Source organism: Monodon monoceros, unplaced genomic scaffold (assembly GCF_005190385.1).
Source record: "Monodon monoceros isolate NGI ecotype Baffin Bay Population unplaced genomic scaffold, NGI_Narwhal_1 Super_Scaffold_21, whole genome shotgun sequence".
NCBI lineage: Eukaryota > Metazoa > Chordata > Mammalia > Artiodactyla > Monodontidae > Monodon > Monodon monoceros.
The window spans coordinates 89,002,011-89,020,254 of record NW_021703778.1 but is presented as its reverse complement, the minus strand read 5'-3'; the positions used below and the strand labels follow the sequence as shown (position 1 = coordinate 89,020,254).

The 18,244-nt window shown below is 36.2% G+C and overlaps 1 protein-coding gene across 5 annotated transcripts in view; it reads right to left on the bottom strand.

Annotated features, from left to right (window-relative positions):
• UBR1 (ubiquitin protein ligase E3 component n-recognin 1) overlaps positions 1–18,244 on the bottom strand; it is a 168,866-nt gene that overhangs the window by 74,546 nt on the left and 76,076 nt on the right. For 4 of the 5 annotated variants that reach the window (XM_029237186.1, XM_029237188.1, XM_029237189.1 and 1 more), the window contains 12 exons: positions 17,992–18,054; positions 17,626–17,749; positions 17,203–17,310; positions 16,446–16,534; positions 14,772–14,870; positions 13,658–13,815; positions 8,970–9,069; positions 8,298–8,426; positions 3,729–3,909; positions 1,497–1,558; positions 888–998; positions 128–193 (listed from right to left, as the gene is read on the bottom strand). In XM_029237186.1, the coding sequence (XP_029093019.1) occupies positions 128–193; positions 888–998; positions 1,497–1,558; positions 3,729–3,909; positions 8,298–8,426; positions 8,970–9,069; positions 13,658–13,815; positions 14,772–14,870; positions 16,446–16,534; positions 17,203–17,310; positions 17,626–17,749; positions 17,992–18,054 (1,290 nt within the window). The remainder of the gene's footprint in view (positions 1–127; positions 194–887; positions 999–1,496; positions 1,559–3,728; positions 3,910–8,297; positions 8,427–8,969; positions 9,070–13,657; positions 13,816–14,771; positions 14,871–16,445; positions 16,535–17,202; positions 17,311–17,625; positions 17,750–17,991; positions 18,055–18,244) is intronic. The other variant, XM_029237187.1, reaches the window with a different exon arrangement.

Sequence of the window (18,244 nt, the reverse complement as noted above, 5' to 3'; positions counted from 1 at the left end):
TACTATATTCATTTCAACAGTGAGAAAAATTTAAGTGAAGTTAACAATAGTTACAATATCTTCGTTTATTATAAGGAACCTAAGAAGGAAGGTTAACACAAATATCAGAGGTAATTTAAATAGGTACCTGAAGCATAATGATATCTTTATCATACATTTCTTCTCTGCACTTAACATCTTGGTAATAAAACACCTATAAAATAAAAAGGGGAACAGAAGCTAAAAGAATCATTTTATTTCAAACAGAATTCTTAAAATTTTCTCTAAACTAGAAACCCCAAGAACTCCTTTGTGGCAAAAAATAAGCTGTAAATCTACAAATCATTTTAAGGGATTTGTGAGGATGAAGTGAGAAAATACGGCATGAAAATCATTCAGAGTTAAAAATGCTCTATACTAGTTATTACTCTCAACATGCGTAACAAAAGAATTTACTTCCCTTAAGTTTAAAATGCCCACTTCAATAAAGTAAACCAATTTCTACAATCAATCATAACACTATTTTTCTCCCAAGTGGTATCTTTACAAGCCCTGTTTCCCCACCACTTAGGAAAAGCACTTCTCCTTATTTGCTCTACAACAGAGGGAAACAATGCCCTTCCATTAAGACTGGTGGTGGGAAGATTACATGTTCCCAAGTAATCTTCAGAAAAGACATATATTGGTGGGATGGTTCCTGGTACTACTGGCTTTCACCTAATCTACCCACTTAACAGTATTAAAGGATAAATGTCTATATGGCCACTAGAACTTTCATTTCTGAGTTTATATAAGAGAACACAAAACAAATACTCAGCAAAATCCAGGGACACAAAGTAAAACATATAAAAGAAAAAACAAGCAGAAAATCAACACACTCATAGTGTGAACAATAGGCCTTGCCATACCTGGCTAATGAGAGACAGCCCATTTCTTCGCCACATCTCAGCAACAACCTGGGCAACCAATACCAGACAACGCAAAGGATATTCCACTAGTACCTCTACTTGAAAATCCTCCTGAAACAGAGTGAGATCAATTCCATTATTTCCCAGAGGGCTTGGATGTTACACCACTATACATTGCTCAGTTTTCTCATCTGTAAAACTGAGGGCTTGAACTAGATGACTCCAAGTCCCCATGATTTCAAAATGTTCTTTTTCTTCCCACTCAACCAAGAGGTATTTAGACGGGACTTCCCTGGTGGCGCAGTGGTTAAGAATCTGCCTGCCAATGCAGGGAACACCGGTTCGAGCCCCGGTCCGGGAAGATCCCACATGCCGTGGAGCAACTAAGTCCATGCACCTAGAGCCTGTGCTCCGCAACAAGAGAAGCCACCGCAGTGAGAAGCGCACGCACTGCAACGAAGAGTAGCCCCCGCTCGCCACAACTAGAGAAAGCCCATGCACAGCAACGAAGACCCAACACAGCCAAAAATAAATAAATAAATAATTTTTTTAAAAAGAGGTATTTAGAAATAGAATATAAGCAAATCAACATTTAATAGAGTCACTTACAAAAGGCACAAATTCATGCAGTCTTGAAATAGCACCCAGCCTGCTTAAACGCACATGAAGACCTAAAGGTTAAAAAAAAAGAGAGAAAAATGAGAAAGCAATAAACCCAGCTGATTTGTTTCCTAGCTAACTCATCAAGTTTGAAAACTTGTGAGATTTAAACATACGTTTATTGAGTTTAGAAATGACATCTCAGAATGCAAACATTTGATTTCTAATTTTGAAACAGTTTTACTAACATATTTAAGATCCTACATTGTACAAGGTGTGCTTATAAATTATATAAAAATAATATTCTGCCTCTTAAGAAATTATTCTCCTCTTAACCAAGCATCAAAAGAAATAAAAACTTATAAACAACACAGTCCTACTGTATAGCACAGGGAACTGTATTCAATATCCTGTGGTAAACCATAATGGTAAAGAATATGAAAAAGAATGTATATATACATATAGCTGAGTCATTTTACTGTACAGCAGAAATTAAACACAACACGTAAATCAACTATACTTCAGTAAAATAAAAACAAATAAAAACGAATCTTGGTATTTCTTTTTATAAAAACAGAAGTGACATAAAATCATGTCAATTATACCATATACAAAAATTAACTAAAAATGAATCAAAGATCTGAACACAGGAGCTAAAACCATAAAACTCTTAGAAAATAACATAGGGAAAAGGCTTCATAACATTGGATTTGGCCATAATTTCTTGGATATGACACCAAAAGTACAGGCAACCAAAGGGAGAATAAATGAGACTACACCAAGTTAAAAACTTCTGTGCATCAAAGGACACTATCAACAGAGTGAAAAGGCAACTCACAGAATGGGAGAAAATATCTGCAAACCATATATCTGATAAGCAGTTAATATCCAGAATATACAAAGAACTCCAATAACTCAACAACAAAATCTGATTAAAAAATAGACAAAGGACTTGAACAGACCTTTCTCCAAAGAAGATATACATATGGCCAGTAAGCACAGGAAAAGATGGTCAGTATCACTAATTATTAAGGAAATGCAAATCAAAACCACAAGGAGATACCACTTCACACTCATTAGGATGGCTATTTAAAAAACAAAAAATAAGTGTTGATGAGGATGTAAAGAAATTGGAATCCTTGTGCTCTGCTTCTGAGAATGTAAGATGGTGCAGCTGCTATGGAAAACAGTATGGTGGTTCCTCAAAAAATTAAAAAGTAGAATTACCTTATGATCCAGCAATTCCACTTTATGGGTATATACCCCAAGAATTGAAAACAAGCACTCAAGTGCATATTTGGACACCTGTGTTCATGGCAACATTATTCAACAATAGCCAAAAGATGTAAGCAACCCAAGCATCTACTGGAGGATGAATAAACAAAACGTGGTATATACATACTGTGGAATATTATTCAACCTTAAAAATGAAGGAAATCTGACATATACTACAACATGGATGAACTCTGAGGACATTATGCTAAGTGAAATAATCCAGTTATAAAAGGATATGAGTATGATTTCACTTATATGAGGTACCTAGAGTAGTCAAGTCATAGAGGCAGAAAATCAGAGACTGTAGGGAGCAGGGAATGAGGAGTTATGTTAAATGGGCACAAATTTCAGATTGGGAAGATGGAAAGAATTCTGGATATGGATGGTGGTGATGGCTGTACAACAATGTGAATGTACTTAATGTCACTGAACTATATACTTAAAAAATGATTAAAATGGTAAACTTTATGTTATATATATTTTACCACAATTAAAAATATAATTATGTACACTTATACAAAGTTGTTAAAAGAAAAAGACACTGACATGGTCGATTTACATAGAAATGCAAATCAAAGGATGATTAAAGAAAATCTATGATTTCTTTCTTTTAGTGGTGAAAGGAACAGTGACACAGTGAACACACTGGTGCAATCAGGAAGAGAAGAGGGTGAAAAAACAGCAACAAGATTTTCCTACATTTACATCTGGTTAGGCAATAAATTACCAAGTTAGTCCTTAAGTATATAGTATAAGGATCCATTAGTTGACCAAGATAACAAAAAGCCCAGGTAGCACCCTTAGACGTTCTGGTCACAGCTCTTTGAAGGATAGTGACAGCTTTTAACTGCAGTATCTGATCCGAGTATGTCTGTGCATACTGAGAACAAAAATAGTACTGATTCTAATATGAATGTCTAGAAAACAAAGCTAACAGAAACAAACAAAAACCAAATAAACACTCACCAGCAAGAGTCCTAGAGACTGGCAGATGTATGCTTACAAGATCTTCAGATACTCTGTAGGATTTAGTTTCCAAAGTATGACCACACAATTGTACTACTGTTTTGCTACTAGATTTGAAACTTGTACTGCACCTCATCACAGCTTTATGACATTCTTTATAAGCCACCAGTAAGAGTTCCTCCTAAAAGGAAAATAAAAATGCAAATAAATTGACAAGTTATCTACTTTATTACATCATTCAGTATATATTCACTAAATACAAGCACAAAATTGTTTGATGTGTTACTAGAGCTACATCAACAGGATCTGCAAACCTGTAGGAAATATTATGACAGTCAGACACACATCACACACAATCTAAGTAAAAAATTGTAAGCCACGTAAGTGGTATAAACTAATAACCTTAATAGGGCAAAAAAAAAAAAAAAAAGAATCACAAACAACTGGGAATACTTGTTTGCAAAAGTAGCTTTTGAGGGGCTTCCCTGGTGGCACAGTGGTTAAGAATCCACCTGCCAATGCAGGGGACACAGGTTCAAGCCCTCGTGCAGGAAGATCCCACATGCCATGGAGCAACTAAGCCCGTGTGCCACATACTGAGGCTGCGCTCTAGAGCCCACAAGCCACAACTACTGAGCCCACGTGCCACAACTGCTGAAGCCCACGTGCTTAGAGCCTGTGCTCTGCAACAAGAGAAGCCACTGCAATGAGAAGCCCGCGCACTGCAACAAAGAGTAGCCACCACTCGCCGGAACTAGAGAAAGCCCGCGTGCAGCAACAAAGACCCAACATAGCCAAAAATAAATAAATAAATAAATTTTTTTAAAAAGCTTTTGAGTGGGGTTTGAAAGAATATGCAGAATTTAAGTATGGCGGGAAGATGGAGAGATGGTGGCACTGTAAGCAGAGATACAGAATAAACAAAGAGAAATAAGGGGAAGTAATAACTCCTGTTCGGGCAATGGAAAGGAATAAAAACTAGATAAATCAAAGGGTTTATGGACAGAATTAATGAGCAATTAAACTGGAAATATGCCTTGCGTTGCCATGTAAAGTTGAATATACTGATACTGTCTGAAGTGTAATAATGTAGTCAACATATTGCTTCAAGAAGAATTAGTGGGTGTCACTGAAGGTAACAGATTGGAGACAGTAGTGTTAGGAGACAAGGAAACCAATAGAAAGTTTATTACTAAGTTAAGTGTAAGGTGATAAGGGACTCAAACTAGGGTGGGGGCAGTCAGGGCAAAAAAGAATAAACCCATAGGAAATAAGTTAGGATTATAAAATAAATTTAGGATAAGGAAGACTCAAATCTGGGTGAGTATGGCAGGAAAATGAGTCAAAGGTCACTTTTTAAGAGTATTTCTCACTGATTTTATCTTGAAAAAAGGAATTCTATAGTTAAATAAATTTTGGGAATATCTCTCTTAGAAATGAGCACATTAATTTTTTTCTTTAAATAAATTTATTTAGTTAGTTTTTGCTGTGTTGGTTCTTCGTTGCTGCGTGAGGGCTTTCTCTAGCTGCGGCGAGCGGGGGCTACTCTTCATTGACGTGCGCAGGCTTCTCATTGCAGTGGCTTATCTTGTTGCAGAGCATGGGCTCTAGGCACATGGGCTTCAGTAGTTGCAGCACGCAGGCTCAGTAGTTGTGGCACACGGGCTTAGCTCTCCACGGCATGTGGGATCTTCCCAGACCAGGGCTTGAACCAGTGTCCCCTGCACTGGCAGGTGGATTCTTAACCACTGAGCCACCAGGGAAGTCCGAGAACGCTGATTGATCAAAGGGTTTGAGAAGTTCAGTGGCTTAAAAAATCATGGTTGATTTTGTTCAACCTAGCATTTCCCGATCTTACATGAACATAAAACTTTCTCCCCCCCTCAAAAGTCTGTTAACATCTAACACACAGAACACAGTGGCTCTCAGATTTCCTGTATGGATGAACGTATGAATCATGGTGTCATGAACAGAATAAGGGAGTCAAGAAGAAAAAATGCAAGCTGGAAGTAGAATGAAATGATGACAAATCAATTTAATATACTCTGAGTTTGAAATGCAAATGTAAGATCCAAGCAGTAATGTGTAGCACACAAACAGAAGTGATTCTATAGTTTGGGAAAGTTATCTTACGAAGTTTTAATTGGGGTGGTAGAAATAAAAGATCTGTAAGAAAAAGAAAACATTGGGGAATGTCTTATTTAGTAGGCAGAAGGAAGTGAGGGGAAAAAAGGCAATCATTGATTGAAAATGGGTAATCAATAAGAGAAATATTAGGATAAGTAAGTTTGTGAAAATCAGAGGGAAGGAGTTTCAAAATGATTAAGGTTCTCAAAAGAATACAATGTTACAGACATTTAAGGAAGATGGGGGACTTAGAAAAGACCTCTGAATTTGGTTACTGAATAGATCCTTTGAAAGTTTTTCAAAAAGCAGTTCCTACCAATTGGTAAGGGCAGAAGCCTGGCTCTAAAGAAGTTTTAGAAGCTAAAGAGTGGCGACAGTAAATGTAGATGACTTCAGGAGGTTTTGCAGATGTCAACATGAACACCACACTCTTTGACTTCGTCTCCAACAATTAAGCATGCCCTTCATAAAGATGAGGGGAGCCAAAAAATATGTGCTGTGGTAGTTGCTGGACAATATTTCCTGTCCTTATTGTTCTATACAGCTGCTGTGCTAGATTAAAGTCTATTGTGTCTGTGAGCGTGACCGCCACTCTGAACCCATGACCAATGGCTGGTGGTGGAGCAGATGAGGAAAAGAGAGAGATAAAATACAGTTCATGAGGTAGCAATGACAAGTAAGGGGGCTTTTATTCTCACTGTTCTTAAGAATAGGAGAGTCCTGTGTGTTTACAGGCAGACGAATGAAAGAGTGGGAAATACCAGAGGAGACAACTGAGGAAGCAAACTCCAGGAAGAAGAAATATAGGTTGGGACCAAGAGCCTAGGTAGAGACATCACTTTTAGAAAGAGGAAAATGAAAGAGACCAATAGTGAAGATATATAGAAACTCAGTGAATTGACTATAGTGAGATGTACAGAGAAACTGGAGAAGATGAAAGAATTTGACTTAGATAATGTTAATTTTCTCAGAACAGAAATAAATGAGGTCATCTTCTCCAAAGGGAGTCTGGAGTAGGATTACGTGTTTAAAGAGCATTATGGTCTAAAATTATTGCTTAAGGAGGGGACTTCGCTGGAGGTCCAGTGGTTAAGAATCAGCCTTCCAATGCAGGGGACATGGGTTCAATCCCTGGTTGGTGAACTAAGATCCCACATGCCATGGGGCAACTAAGCCCGCACGCCGCAACTACTGCATGCAGGCCACAACTAGAGAAGACCACACACTGCAAAGAGGAGGACGCATGCCACAGCAGAGGATCCCACATGCCACAACGAAGATCCCATGTGCTGCAACTAAAACCCAACGCAGCCAAAAATAAAATAAATAAAATTATTGCTTAAGGAAAAACATTAGTTCTATATTTTAAAATTAATTTTCTTGGACTTCCCTGGTGGCACAGTCGTTAAAAATCTGCCTGCTAGGGGCTTCCCTGGTGGCACAGTGGTTGAGAGTCTGCATGCCAATGCAGGGAACATGGGTTCGAGCCTTGGTCTGGGAAGATCCCACATGCCGCGGAGCAACTGGGCCCGTGAGCCACAACTACTGAGCCTGCGCGTCTGGAGCCTGTCCTCTGCAACAAGAGAGGCCGTGACAGTGAGAGGCCCGCGCACAGCGATGAAGAGTGGCCCCCGCTCGCCGCAACTAGAGAAAGTCCTCGCACAGAAACGAAGACCCAACACAGCCAAAAGTAAATAAATGAATTTATTTTAAAAAAGAATCTGCCTGCCAATGAAGGGGACATGGGTTCGAGCCCTGCTCCAGGAAGATCTCACATGCTGTGGTGCAACTAAGCCCAAGCGCCACAACTACTGAGCCTGAGCTCTAGACCCTGAGAGCCACAACTACTGAGCCTGCATGCCACAACTACTGAAGCCCACGCGCCTAGAGCCTGTGCTCTGCAACAAGAGAAGCCACTGCAATGAGAAGCCCGCACACTGCAACGAAGAGTAGCCCCCGCTCGCCGCAACTAGAGAAAGCCTGTACACAGCAACGAAGACCCAACGCAGCCAAAAATAAATAAATTAATTAAAAAATAAATAACTAAAATTAATTTTCTTAATGGTTTAACTCACATAACAAGGCTCTTGATTGAATAAATATCTACACCCCTCCACTGTTGGAATATTTAAAAGTCTAGTCCTAATTTTATTATTAATATTCATGTCCAAGGAAATAAATTTATCAATAATTAATTTATTAATTGATTAGTGTGTGCTGTATTTTTTAAACTCCACTATTCCCAAAGGTAAATGGAATGCCATGGAGCACATTTTCTAATTAAGTGTAAAAAACTACAAATTTAATAAGATAATTCAAACATATAAGAAACTATTTAAGCAATAAAACTTTACATCAAGGAAGTTGCAACATAAAACTATACTATTAATAACAATCAGAACACTTAAAAAGGCACAGATCCTTCTAACAAATTTTACTTACATCACAAGCGCACCACTCTTGGAACATTAGTAAAATGTTCTTCAATTGCATCTGTATAGCAATGGCAGCCTCCCAGTCAGGATCCACTTCTATGTGTTGCCCAACCTGTCTTCTGATTTCTTCCATTCCCTACAAGAAAAAAGTGGTTAACATATACATATGGGCCCTCTTTCTTTGCTCTTCCACTGGCAAAATATAAAATCATCAGGATTTATATTCATGTATGTGTAGTTTTTTAACATAGCTGTTACACTAGGTCAGAACGCACGGGTTCAAATCATAACTCTGTCACTTTTCTAGCTGTATGACCCTGGTCAAATTATTTCTAAGCTATGATTCCCTTATAGGTAAAAGGGGGATAATAATAGTAACTACCTCATAAGATTGCTATGAAGCTCAAAAGAAAGAATGCATGAAAGTGCTTACTACAGTTATCACATAGTAAGCATAAATAAACATTAATAGTAACAACTGCAGTTAACTAAGCTATTCAGAAAGATCTATTAAAGCAGAATCAGTGAGGCAGTGTTTAAATTTTACTTCTATTTTGCTAGATTTATCCTTTCTCAAATAAAAAACATAATTTGCTCAAAACAAAACAAGACATTAAAGATTGGGGTTAAATTTTTTAAAATAAATTTATCTTACTGATGTACAGAAGAACTATCATACCTGCATACAGGTAAGAATCTTCAAAAAAGATCTAAAGCCTTCAAGGAACTGCATTCTTAATCTTTCCGTCCACACTGCGGGCTTGCTGATGAGGATATACCTATCATTTCAAGAGACAAAGAAACATTTCACTTTCCTATTTTGGAATAATTTTAAGGTTCTCAGGGCTATAGATAATGTTGATTCATCAAAATTATGAATTCTAATTTCTTACAACTCTAGGCAGTGCTAGAATTATATCAGCAAAATGTGAATGCTCTACGTATGAGAGGCAGATGTCAAAGCTAAGCCTGACTTCTCCACTCAAAAGTTAGTCTGATTAAGTGAATCTAGCCTGTCACAGCTGGACAACCACAGTACAAATTTTCTAGAACTGTTCATACCCTTCACCCAAAGGACCAGTTGAAATCCCTTCAGCCTCAAAATGCATGTCAAAACTACATGTGCATGATGTATACTGGTTGTGCAAACTATTTCAGAATATTTTGTAAGTTATAAAATATTTTTGTGCATTAAAATGACACACATTTTCCCCTAAAGCATGCAGTCATGAGAATTATAGTAGTTTGGCCTGAGGATTCAATACCTTTGTTACTGCTGCTCAGTATGTAATGACTAAAGATTTGTACAACTTTGTGTGACTATTCTGCACTGGTTCCCAGAGCCATTCATTCCTGCTACCTGATTTCAGTACCATAGATATACTACTGCTGGTGGGTCAGGAAATTTGGAACAGACTTCCTACCTCCAGGCTTTCTTCGCCCAGAACCCAGAAGAAGGATATAAGCACCTATGTCATCGTGGCTTACATATCAGAATGTATTTGTTTCATAAGATAAACAGACCCATTTTAGCCTATAATTTACAAGACCAATACTTCTTTTGGCTGTAAAGACAATGGCTGTTTTCATATCCAGTGGGAACATGGTTTATCACAAAATAACTTCTCAGGAAGGAATCATTAACAATTATTAAAAATTATTTTGCACTCAGTCAACCCAAATCAATTCCTATTACACACCAGGTATCAGGAACATAAACATGAACCAGACACCCTACCCTTGAGGTTCAAAGTGCAGATGGGAAAACAGATATGTATACTGGACACTGTTATCCAATGTTAAGCTCCCAAAAAAAGGGCACAAAGGAAGTAATGCTGAACATAAAAGACATGGCAAAAAGATGGAGGAAAAATTAGTTTTATTCATAAAGATAGTAAGGATTGTGGTTTAATTTTCCCTTTCTTTAAATATCCATTAATATGTTGAAAGTTAAAATACAATCATCAGGGGCTTCCCTGGTGGCGCAGTGGATGAGTGTCTGCCTGCTGATGCAGGGGACACGGGTTCGTGCCCCGGTCTGGGAGGATCCCACATGCCGCGGAGCGGCTGGGCCCGTGAGCCATGGCCACTGAGCCTGCACGTCCGGAGCCTGTGCTCTGCAACGGGAGAGGCCACAACAGTGAGAGGCCCGCGTACCGCAAAAAAAAAAAAAAAAAAAAAAAATCATCAGGACTTTATCAAAGAAAACTTTGAAATATACTAATTACATTCTAAATCTTTCTTTTAAAGTAAAAAAGACTAAAGTTTAAACTCTACCACAATGAACAAATGGCATCAAAGTTTGGCTGTTTTCTAGAGCACTGCTACTCAAAAGGTTGGTTCACAAACCAGAAGCATCAGCATCAACTGAATCTTTAGAAATGCAGAATCTACTGAGTAATAATCTGCATTTTAACAAGCTCCCATAAAGATTTGCATTCATATTAATATTTGAGAAGCACTGATCTAGAGAAGAAAATTTACATTTCTAGTTTCACATAGTTCATGCCCGACCCCTGTAGGAGACCTAGGAAGTAAAGAAGATGTAAGAGATAGGAAGAAAGGAAAGAGTAAGGAAGGAAAGGAAAAGAAAAGCAGTCTGCAGATAAAAATAGGTGGTAAAAGCAGTGGAAGGAGAGGGTGGGACAGAGTAGGAGAGGAAGAGGGTGACTTGCATTGAGAATATGCTATACTTTTCAGAAAAAGGAAGGAACAAGTTAGAGTAATAAAAGGACAATATTCACTTAACAGAACCAAGGTTCAACTGCATCTCTTTTCTAAGTTTCATTTCCATAATATCCCAACAGATACCTTCCATAGAGTGAGTGACAAATGAAACTAAATTAATACAGGTGTATTTATTTAGAATGAGAGAGGTAATAATCCCTTCCTTCTACTACACAGACCTCAGAGTACTGTGTTCATTTCTTGGCATATACCTTAAGTGGTATACAGTCAACTAAAACAGCTTCAGTAGCGAAGGACAATAATGTAGAAGGAATTTTAAATATGAAATGGGTATATTTAAAGAAAATGATGCAACTTAACATAAAAAAGAGTTGTCAGATATGCCTGCTGTCTTCAAATACGTCAAGTTAAATGAGCACTGAGTTGCTCTGAATGGACAAAGGGTGAGCTAGAGCCACATAATGAAAGCTACAAAAAGACAGATTTCAATATAAAATAAACTTTCTAAAAGTTGGAAGGGGCTACTCAAGGGTTAGAATGCACTGCTTTGAGAGAATGAAAATTTCCTGAGGCAGGCTGAACAGAGCTTCTGCTAGGACCAATAAACTTATTTCATGCTGAGGTACAGTCAGATAAGTAGTATATAAAGTGAGACTATGAAGAGCTACAAATTCTGGAAGAATCTGTACTTTATTCTAGAAACAGTTAAAAGGCATTAAGTATTTGTGGTTATTTCTAACTGATTTAAAAATAAGCAGGGCTTCAGGAAGAAGTGGTGAATGAGTAAGTATATGGGGAAATAATAAGAATGACTACAAAATTTCTACAATGAGAGACTGAGAAATGGGGCTCAGTAATTATTTGTTAAATGAAGGGTATATCTGATTGGTGTTTTAGGCCAGGTTTCAGAGAAGGCTTTGTTGTTGTTTATGCAGTCTGTGAAGCTACATAATGTAGTGAAAGGAACATGAGTATTACAGATAAATAATGTTAGGCTCAAATCCAAATTCTGCCACTTACTAGTTTTGTGACCTTAGGCAAATAATTATAAGCTACAAATAAAGATATCACCTACCTTATGAGAATGTTGCAAGAATAAAATGAAGTAAAATAAGTAAAGCTTCTTAGCACATAGCAGTTACTAATAAATAACACAGGACCCTTGTGAGAGTGAATTACATGAGAAGTCTAACACAATATCTGCTAATCAGGTCCTCAAAAGACATTAATTTTCCCTTCTCCTTTTCATTAGAGATATCTCTACTTATGTAAGGATGTAGGAGAGCAGTTGTGAGCATCAGATGAGTGGGAAAACTTTAAAATTCCTTCCCAACCAGGGACCCTAAAGTTTTACCATAGGGGTAAGTATCTAGGGATGCATTAACTCTAAATTATTTACCACAGAGAATAATTATAGTCAGAGATCCACAAAATAAAATAAGACAAAACAATGATGTGATTATGCACTTCTCTGGACAGAAAAATAACTCTGTTATAAGAATACTTCAGAGTAATGAGAACCACAGAAAGAGATTTTTCCTATACAGTAGACCAAAGGAATGATAAATACACTGATTTAACACTAAACTTTAAGTACTGCCATTTGGAGTTTTTGTATATTTTTTATTTGTTTTGCATATTGTAAATTATGCATAATTTGTGAATCACACTGTCTAAATGGTAATTCACTACTGAACTCATCACCATCTCAACTTGTACTGAAGATATGATAACATAACGATTTACTGAACTTTAAAGAAAGAATTACATGTCATAATCCTGTTTAGAAATTGCAGAATTTGAAAGGGTCTGGAAACATTTTTCTGAGTAATATCAAGGATCCAATGCATAGTTCCAGAAATCTGTCAAATGTATTTTTCTAACTAGAGTAAACTATTTCTAGGTTGGTTTAGAAACTTGTTTCCAGCTCTCTATACTTTACATGGTCACTAGAAGAAGTGGACAAAATTAGAATGATTTTATTCACGTAGGGACTAGAATAAGTAATCATATATATCTTAGAGCTCTTTTTTTAATAGTGAACTAAATGAAACATATTTTGTCTTAATATATTCTTAAAATAATTAAGTTTATGATTTATTGAATACTTTATACAGCATAATCCTTATAGTAGTCACCATCTATTTCTAAAAAAATTAGAAATTTATTTCCTTTTAGGTCCAATGATCCCAAATGTAACCTATCATATGATTCCAACTTTACTTTAAAAGGAAACTCCATTTCTTCAGGGAGAAAAACTTAAGAAACCCCTGATGAATACTTGGTCATATGTATGAAAAAGGGAGTTAAAAAAATTCACATCAACAAGATCATCTGAAACTAAGCACAAAGAGACTATGCAAGAGGGACAGAACCAAAATACATGAGTGGAAGTGAGTGGAAGGCATGGTGACCATGATGGAGATTCATTTGGTGACCCCAAGAGACCCTAAGTTCCTGTGAGAGGCCCTTCCTCAGTACCTTCTTTACTGACCTGATTTTAACTCTATAAGAAGCCTTCACTTAAAACATTTATTGACATCACAGTAACAGTTCTTTGTCCTTGCCATCATTATAAAGATTCCAAGATAACCAAAAGGATCAGATGTTTATATATAGGACAGAATAAACACAACTGTGTTTAACAGGTACCCTCACCTTTTTACTCGAACAACTTACTTTAGATCACATATTACTGCATATACTCTTCCCAATTTGTCCTGGCTATAACCCTGGAAGTTGAATTTATTGTTCCTATCCAAGTACTCAGGCAAAACTTCCAGCAGAGTTTCAGTGATGACAGAGATAACATTTTGCTCTTCAATAAGATGTCGAGCCTGCAGAACATGTGAAGAATATTGTCTTTAGTATTAACTCATTATAGTATGGACTTTACTTATTTATTCATTTGGTTGGTAAATCATTTTGAATAAATGTTTGTTGAGCATCAAACACACTCCTTAGTCTCACAGGATAGCAATTTCTAAGAAATTATTTTCTAAAAGTAAAAATTCCCTACTCCTCAGCAACTAGAAAACACCTGTCTGAACACCCCAAGCCCATTACACAGGTTACACCGTACCTGTGTAACATTCATTTACATGAATGTTTACCACTGTTAATCACACAGCGAGCAAAGTAGAACAAACAGATATACTTCAGGCTTCTGTCATATATATTTTCTATTCTGACATCTCCCCCTTAATCGCAATCCAATTTCTCTTCCCCATTCTTTTCTCTGGCCTTTGAAAAGAGAAAGTAGGAACTTTCCCTAAGAAACAGGAAAAGTAGCAGGATAAAAAGGAAGCAGAATCCTCCACCCTCCTCCTCCCAGGCCTATGCAGCTCCATCTCATGCAAATGCTCAACAGTTATACTCTCCTCCTGTTTTGTTTTATCTTACTCTATTCCCCCACCCTAACAACAATGATAAAAAAAAAACAAAAACCTAAAGAACAAGAGAATAGCACACAAAAAAATTTTTGGTATTAAAAAGGCACTGTTCCTAAGTTACTCTAGACACTGAGAAACCATCCCTAGGTTTCACCTGCAGGAATAAGCACTTTTGGACCAAGGTAGTGCCATCACTCCCACTCCACAAATTACCTAGCCCTTGGGTACCATTAAAGCATTTTCACGTGCAGATACCACTGAAGCATTATTCAATTTTCCACGTGTAATTAGACCAGCATAGTGACTCAGAAATTATTTTAATTCAATTCAACACTAACTAAAATTCTTAAATAATAAATAAATATTACTTAGAAAGATTGCCAAGACTAATTAATACATACCAAAGTAGGAACAGTAAACATCTGAACTGAGAGTGCAGTTATAGAGATACTTCTGTCATGATCATCACTGATATAGTCTTTCTGTAGCTGCTTATAATACTGGAAGATAAAACAATAAGTGGAGAAGCAATTATAAATAAGTACTGAAAACTTTTAAAATCCCAATTTTAACAGCTGCTATATTTGTTCCTATGTATAAGATGGCAAGTATTATAACTCCTATTTATTAAGGGGAGATACTATGGTCAACAAAAATTTACTAGAAAGAGAATAACAAAAGACTGAATATGAATTCATCTACCCAAACTAGCATAGTTGGATACTGAGAACTATTTTTAAAAAACACAACAAACACACACACACACACACACACACACACACACACACACACACACACACGTAAAAATCACAGACGACTGCAAAGGTGTAGTATATACTTTCTCAAACAGAATCTGGGGCAATCTTTAGCAGATTTTACCCCAATGGAATAGGGCAGGGACTATATTGAAAGTATTTAAAAGCTGATATGACCCAGAAAACCAACCATCAGATTCAACCCAGCCTTAAACAGAATGGATGCTGGCTGTACACAACTTCTTATACATACTGGTGCATACCAATATGAAAATCAATCCTGATATCTTGGGAGAACAAAAATAATAATACATCCAGTCATGCATCAAGCATCTATTATATGTAAGCACAGTGTTAGATCCCTGACCTACATATTTAATTTCAACCATTAGAATTCATACAAAGTTTAAGAGGTAACCATGGTATACAGAAAAACATCATATAAGGAGGGAGAACTGCTGTTGTATAAGGAAAAAACTTCATTTCAGATCACAGATATGGTCCAATATTCTATCTCTAATGAGTTTTAGAAGAATAGAGTTGATAATTTGAGTTGTCATCACCTTTAAAGAAACCAAATGTCTTAGTTGCTTTTAACAATCTACTTATAAAATCCAGGAAGTGCAGGTATCTTATCCCATAGTATCATTTGCCTATGACAATCATTATTTCACTCTCTGCTTCCAATTCCATCCTGGGTCTACCTCTGTCCTAAGTTTTACAGAATTTCCTGCCACTCAAAATCAGAGTAAACTAACAAGTATTTACTGGATACCTCTGTATAAGGCAAAGCAGAAGGTTAAAGAAGTACATGTTCTAACTAGTCTAACTTGAGAGAGAGAGAGACAAAAACTATAACAATATAAGGGATATACAATAGATCAATAAAACAATATTAAAAAGCTATAAGATTTATCTTTATATTCTAGCCTCAAATAGTTAAGTATAACTCTTGCCCATCAGATATCTGCCTCCTTTTAGCATGTATATCTGTTCCTTTTCCCTGCTATGCCTTTCAGCTAGTCACTGCTCTTGTTATAATTTTACTAACAAATGATTAGAAAAGATAAATGTATTCATGAATGTGATAACTTCCTACTGCTTTTTCTAGGCAAACAATAGGTCATTTTCCACCTATCTCCTCTCTCAGACTACTGTTTCCATACTACCAAACGTGAAAATAAATGAACTTTTTGACAGAGAAATGAACTATAAAATTAAATTCTTGCTTCATAATTATCCCCTTTGTTTCCATTATTTCACTTACAAAAATGGTTTTCTATTTCTATTTGTTGATATCTATTTATAAAGAGCAATTACCTTCACAAATTCCATAGCAAAGAATTTTTTGTATTCCATCTCCATAAAAAAACTGCTGAAGATCAATTCGTGAAGGATCTTACGGGCACCTATACATCATTTTTTGGGGAGGTGGGAGGAGTATCACCAAGGCAAAAAAAACATTCCAGCTATTAGTAGTGGCAGAATATTATAAAAATATTTCACATGCTAATAGACCTCAAGGACTCAAATGTTAGTGGCATTTATTGCATTAATATTTAATAGCTAGAATTTAAAATACATATATGTAATGCCTTTCCCCTCTTTTTCTGTACCCCTCTCACTCCTGTACCTTACTGCATCCTACTTCTCCCACCTTTCTCCATTCCTTTTCATTCTGTTTCACTAAAGACTACTCTTACTCTGTACTTTCCCTTCTCCATCCCCTTTAACCTTTCTCTCACCTTTTACTTTTGGTTCTTCATTTAAATTTTAAAAATGAAAATTAACATAGCTTTTATAATGGCATACATATACATACATATATGTATGCATACATATAATGAATGCATACATACTCTTTTTACTGGTTCTGAGTAAATGAAAAGGCACTATAATTAAAAGGCAATATCCCGGGGTTTTAACACAGAATACATATTGATTGGTTAACCTCACCTTCAAAGTATAATATCTTATCAAGTTCACTGATTTAATAAACAAAAGAGATTAAACTCCACTTTAAGGTCATAATATTCCTCTGCTTCATGGCAAGAAGCACAAGTAAAGATCTACCTACCTTTATAAAGCTTTGCATCCCAAAGCATTAACCTGCTTATGAGACAGGGATTCTCAGAGCCAGGTTCTTCTCTAAGGCATGCTTGGCAAAAGATCTGTCTGAAGTCACCTACAAACAAAAAAAGTCATATAATTTTTATTCTTAAAGTATTTTCTCCCAAAAGTACATTTCCTATAATAACATATGAAAAAACTAACAGTAATTATCCTACACTTGATATCAAGAATTATTCTGTCAATATCAAAGAATCAAGAGCCAATGAAACATTATTCACAGCATCTGAAATGTAATCCTGAAAATAAACAAAATGTATAAAAATAAACAAAAACCATTTTATTTTATACTCAATGACATTTTAAAATTTGTGGCTATTTAAAAAGATAATAGTTTATGAAAAATAAGAAAAATAGGCTATATGCTTACTTGAATAGCTCATAATTTTATTCATCCAGGACCCCAGACGCAAAGCAAATTTCTGATGAGCCATAACCTCAGAGTGCAATACTTCTACATGAAGTGGATGTTGAGAGACATTTTCTGAATGACTCTAGAAATGAAAGGAATATTAAAAACAAACTAGTTTTAAAATTTTTGTTTTAACTAAGTAATCTACTCTTCAAAAAAAGAAATCATATAACTGTTGCAGTTCCAAATCTCTGGGTCTAAATGCTCCAATCTTATCTTTACTTAGGATGTCAAACCACTTCAACAATATAATTGTTTTACTTGGGCTCTTGTAATGTGCATTCCTCTTAAAATTCTCTTTTTGACTCTAATTCAGAAAATTACCTTTATATCTTCCTTTGCTTCCTGGCAAGCAGCAAAAGCACCTGCTTTAACAGCCCGACGGCCCTAATTATAGACAAACATGAGAATTAGGTAGTAGATTGACAATCTCAATCAATAAGTAATATAAAGCCCAAAGACCCAATAAGCTCTTAATTATCAATCATTTGTTGACTGCCTAAAAGTCCTAAGATTGACAATACCTAGAAGATAAACATAAATGTTTAGCAGCTTTATGTAGCTTCAGAACTTTCAA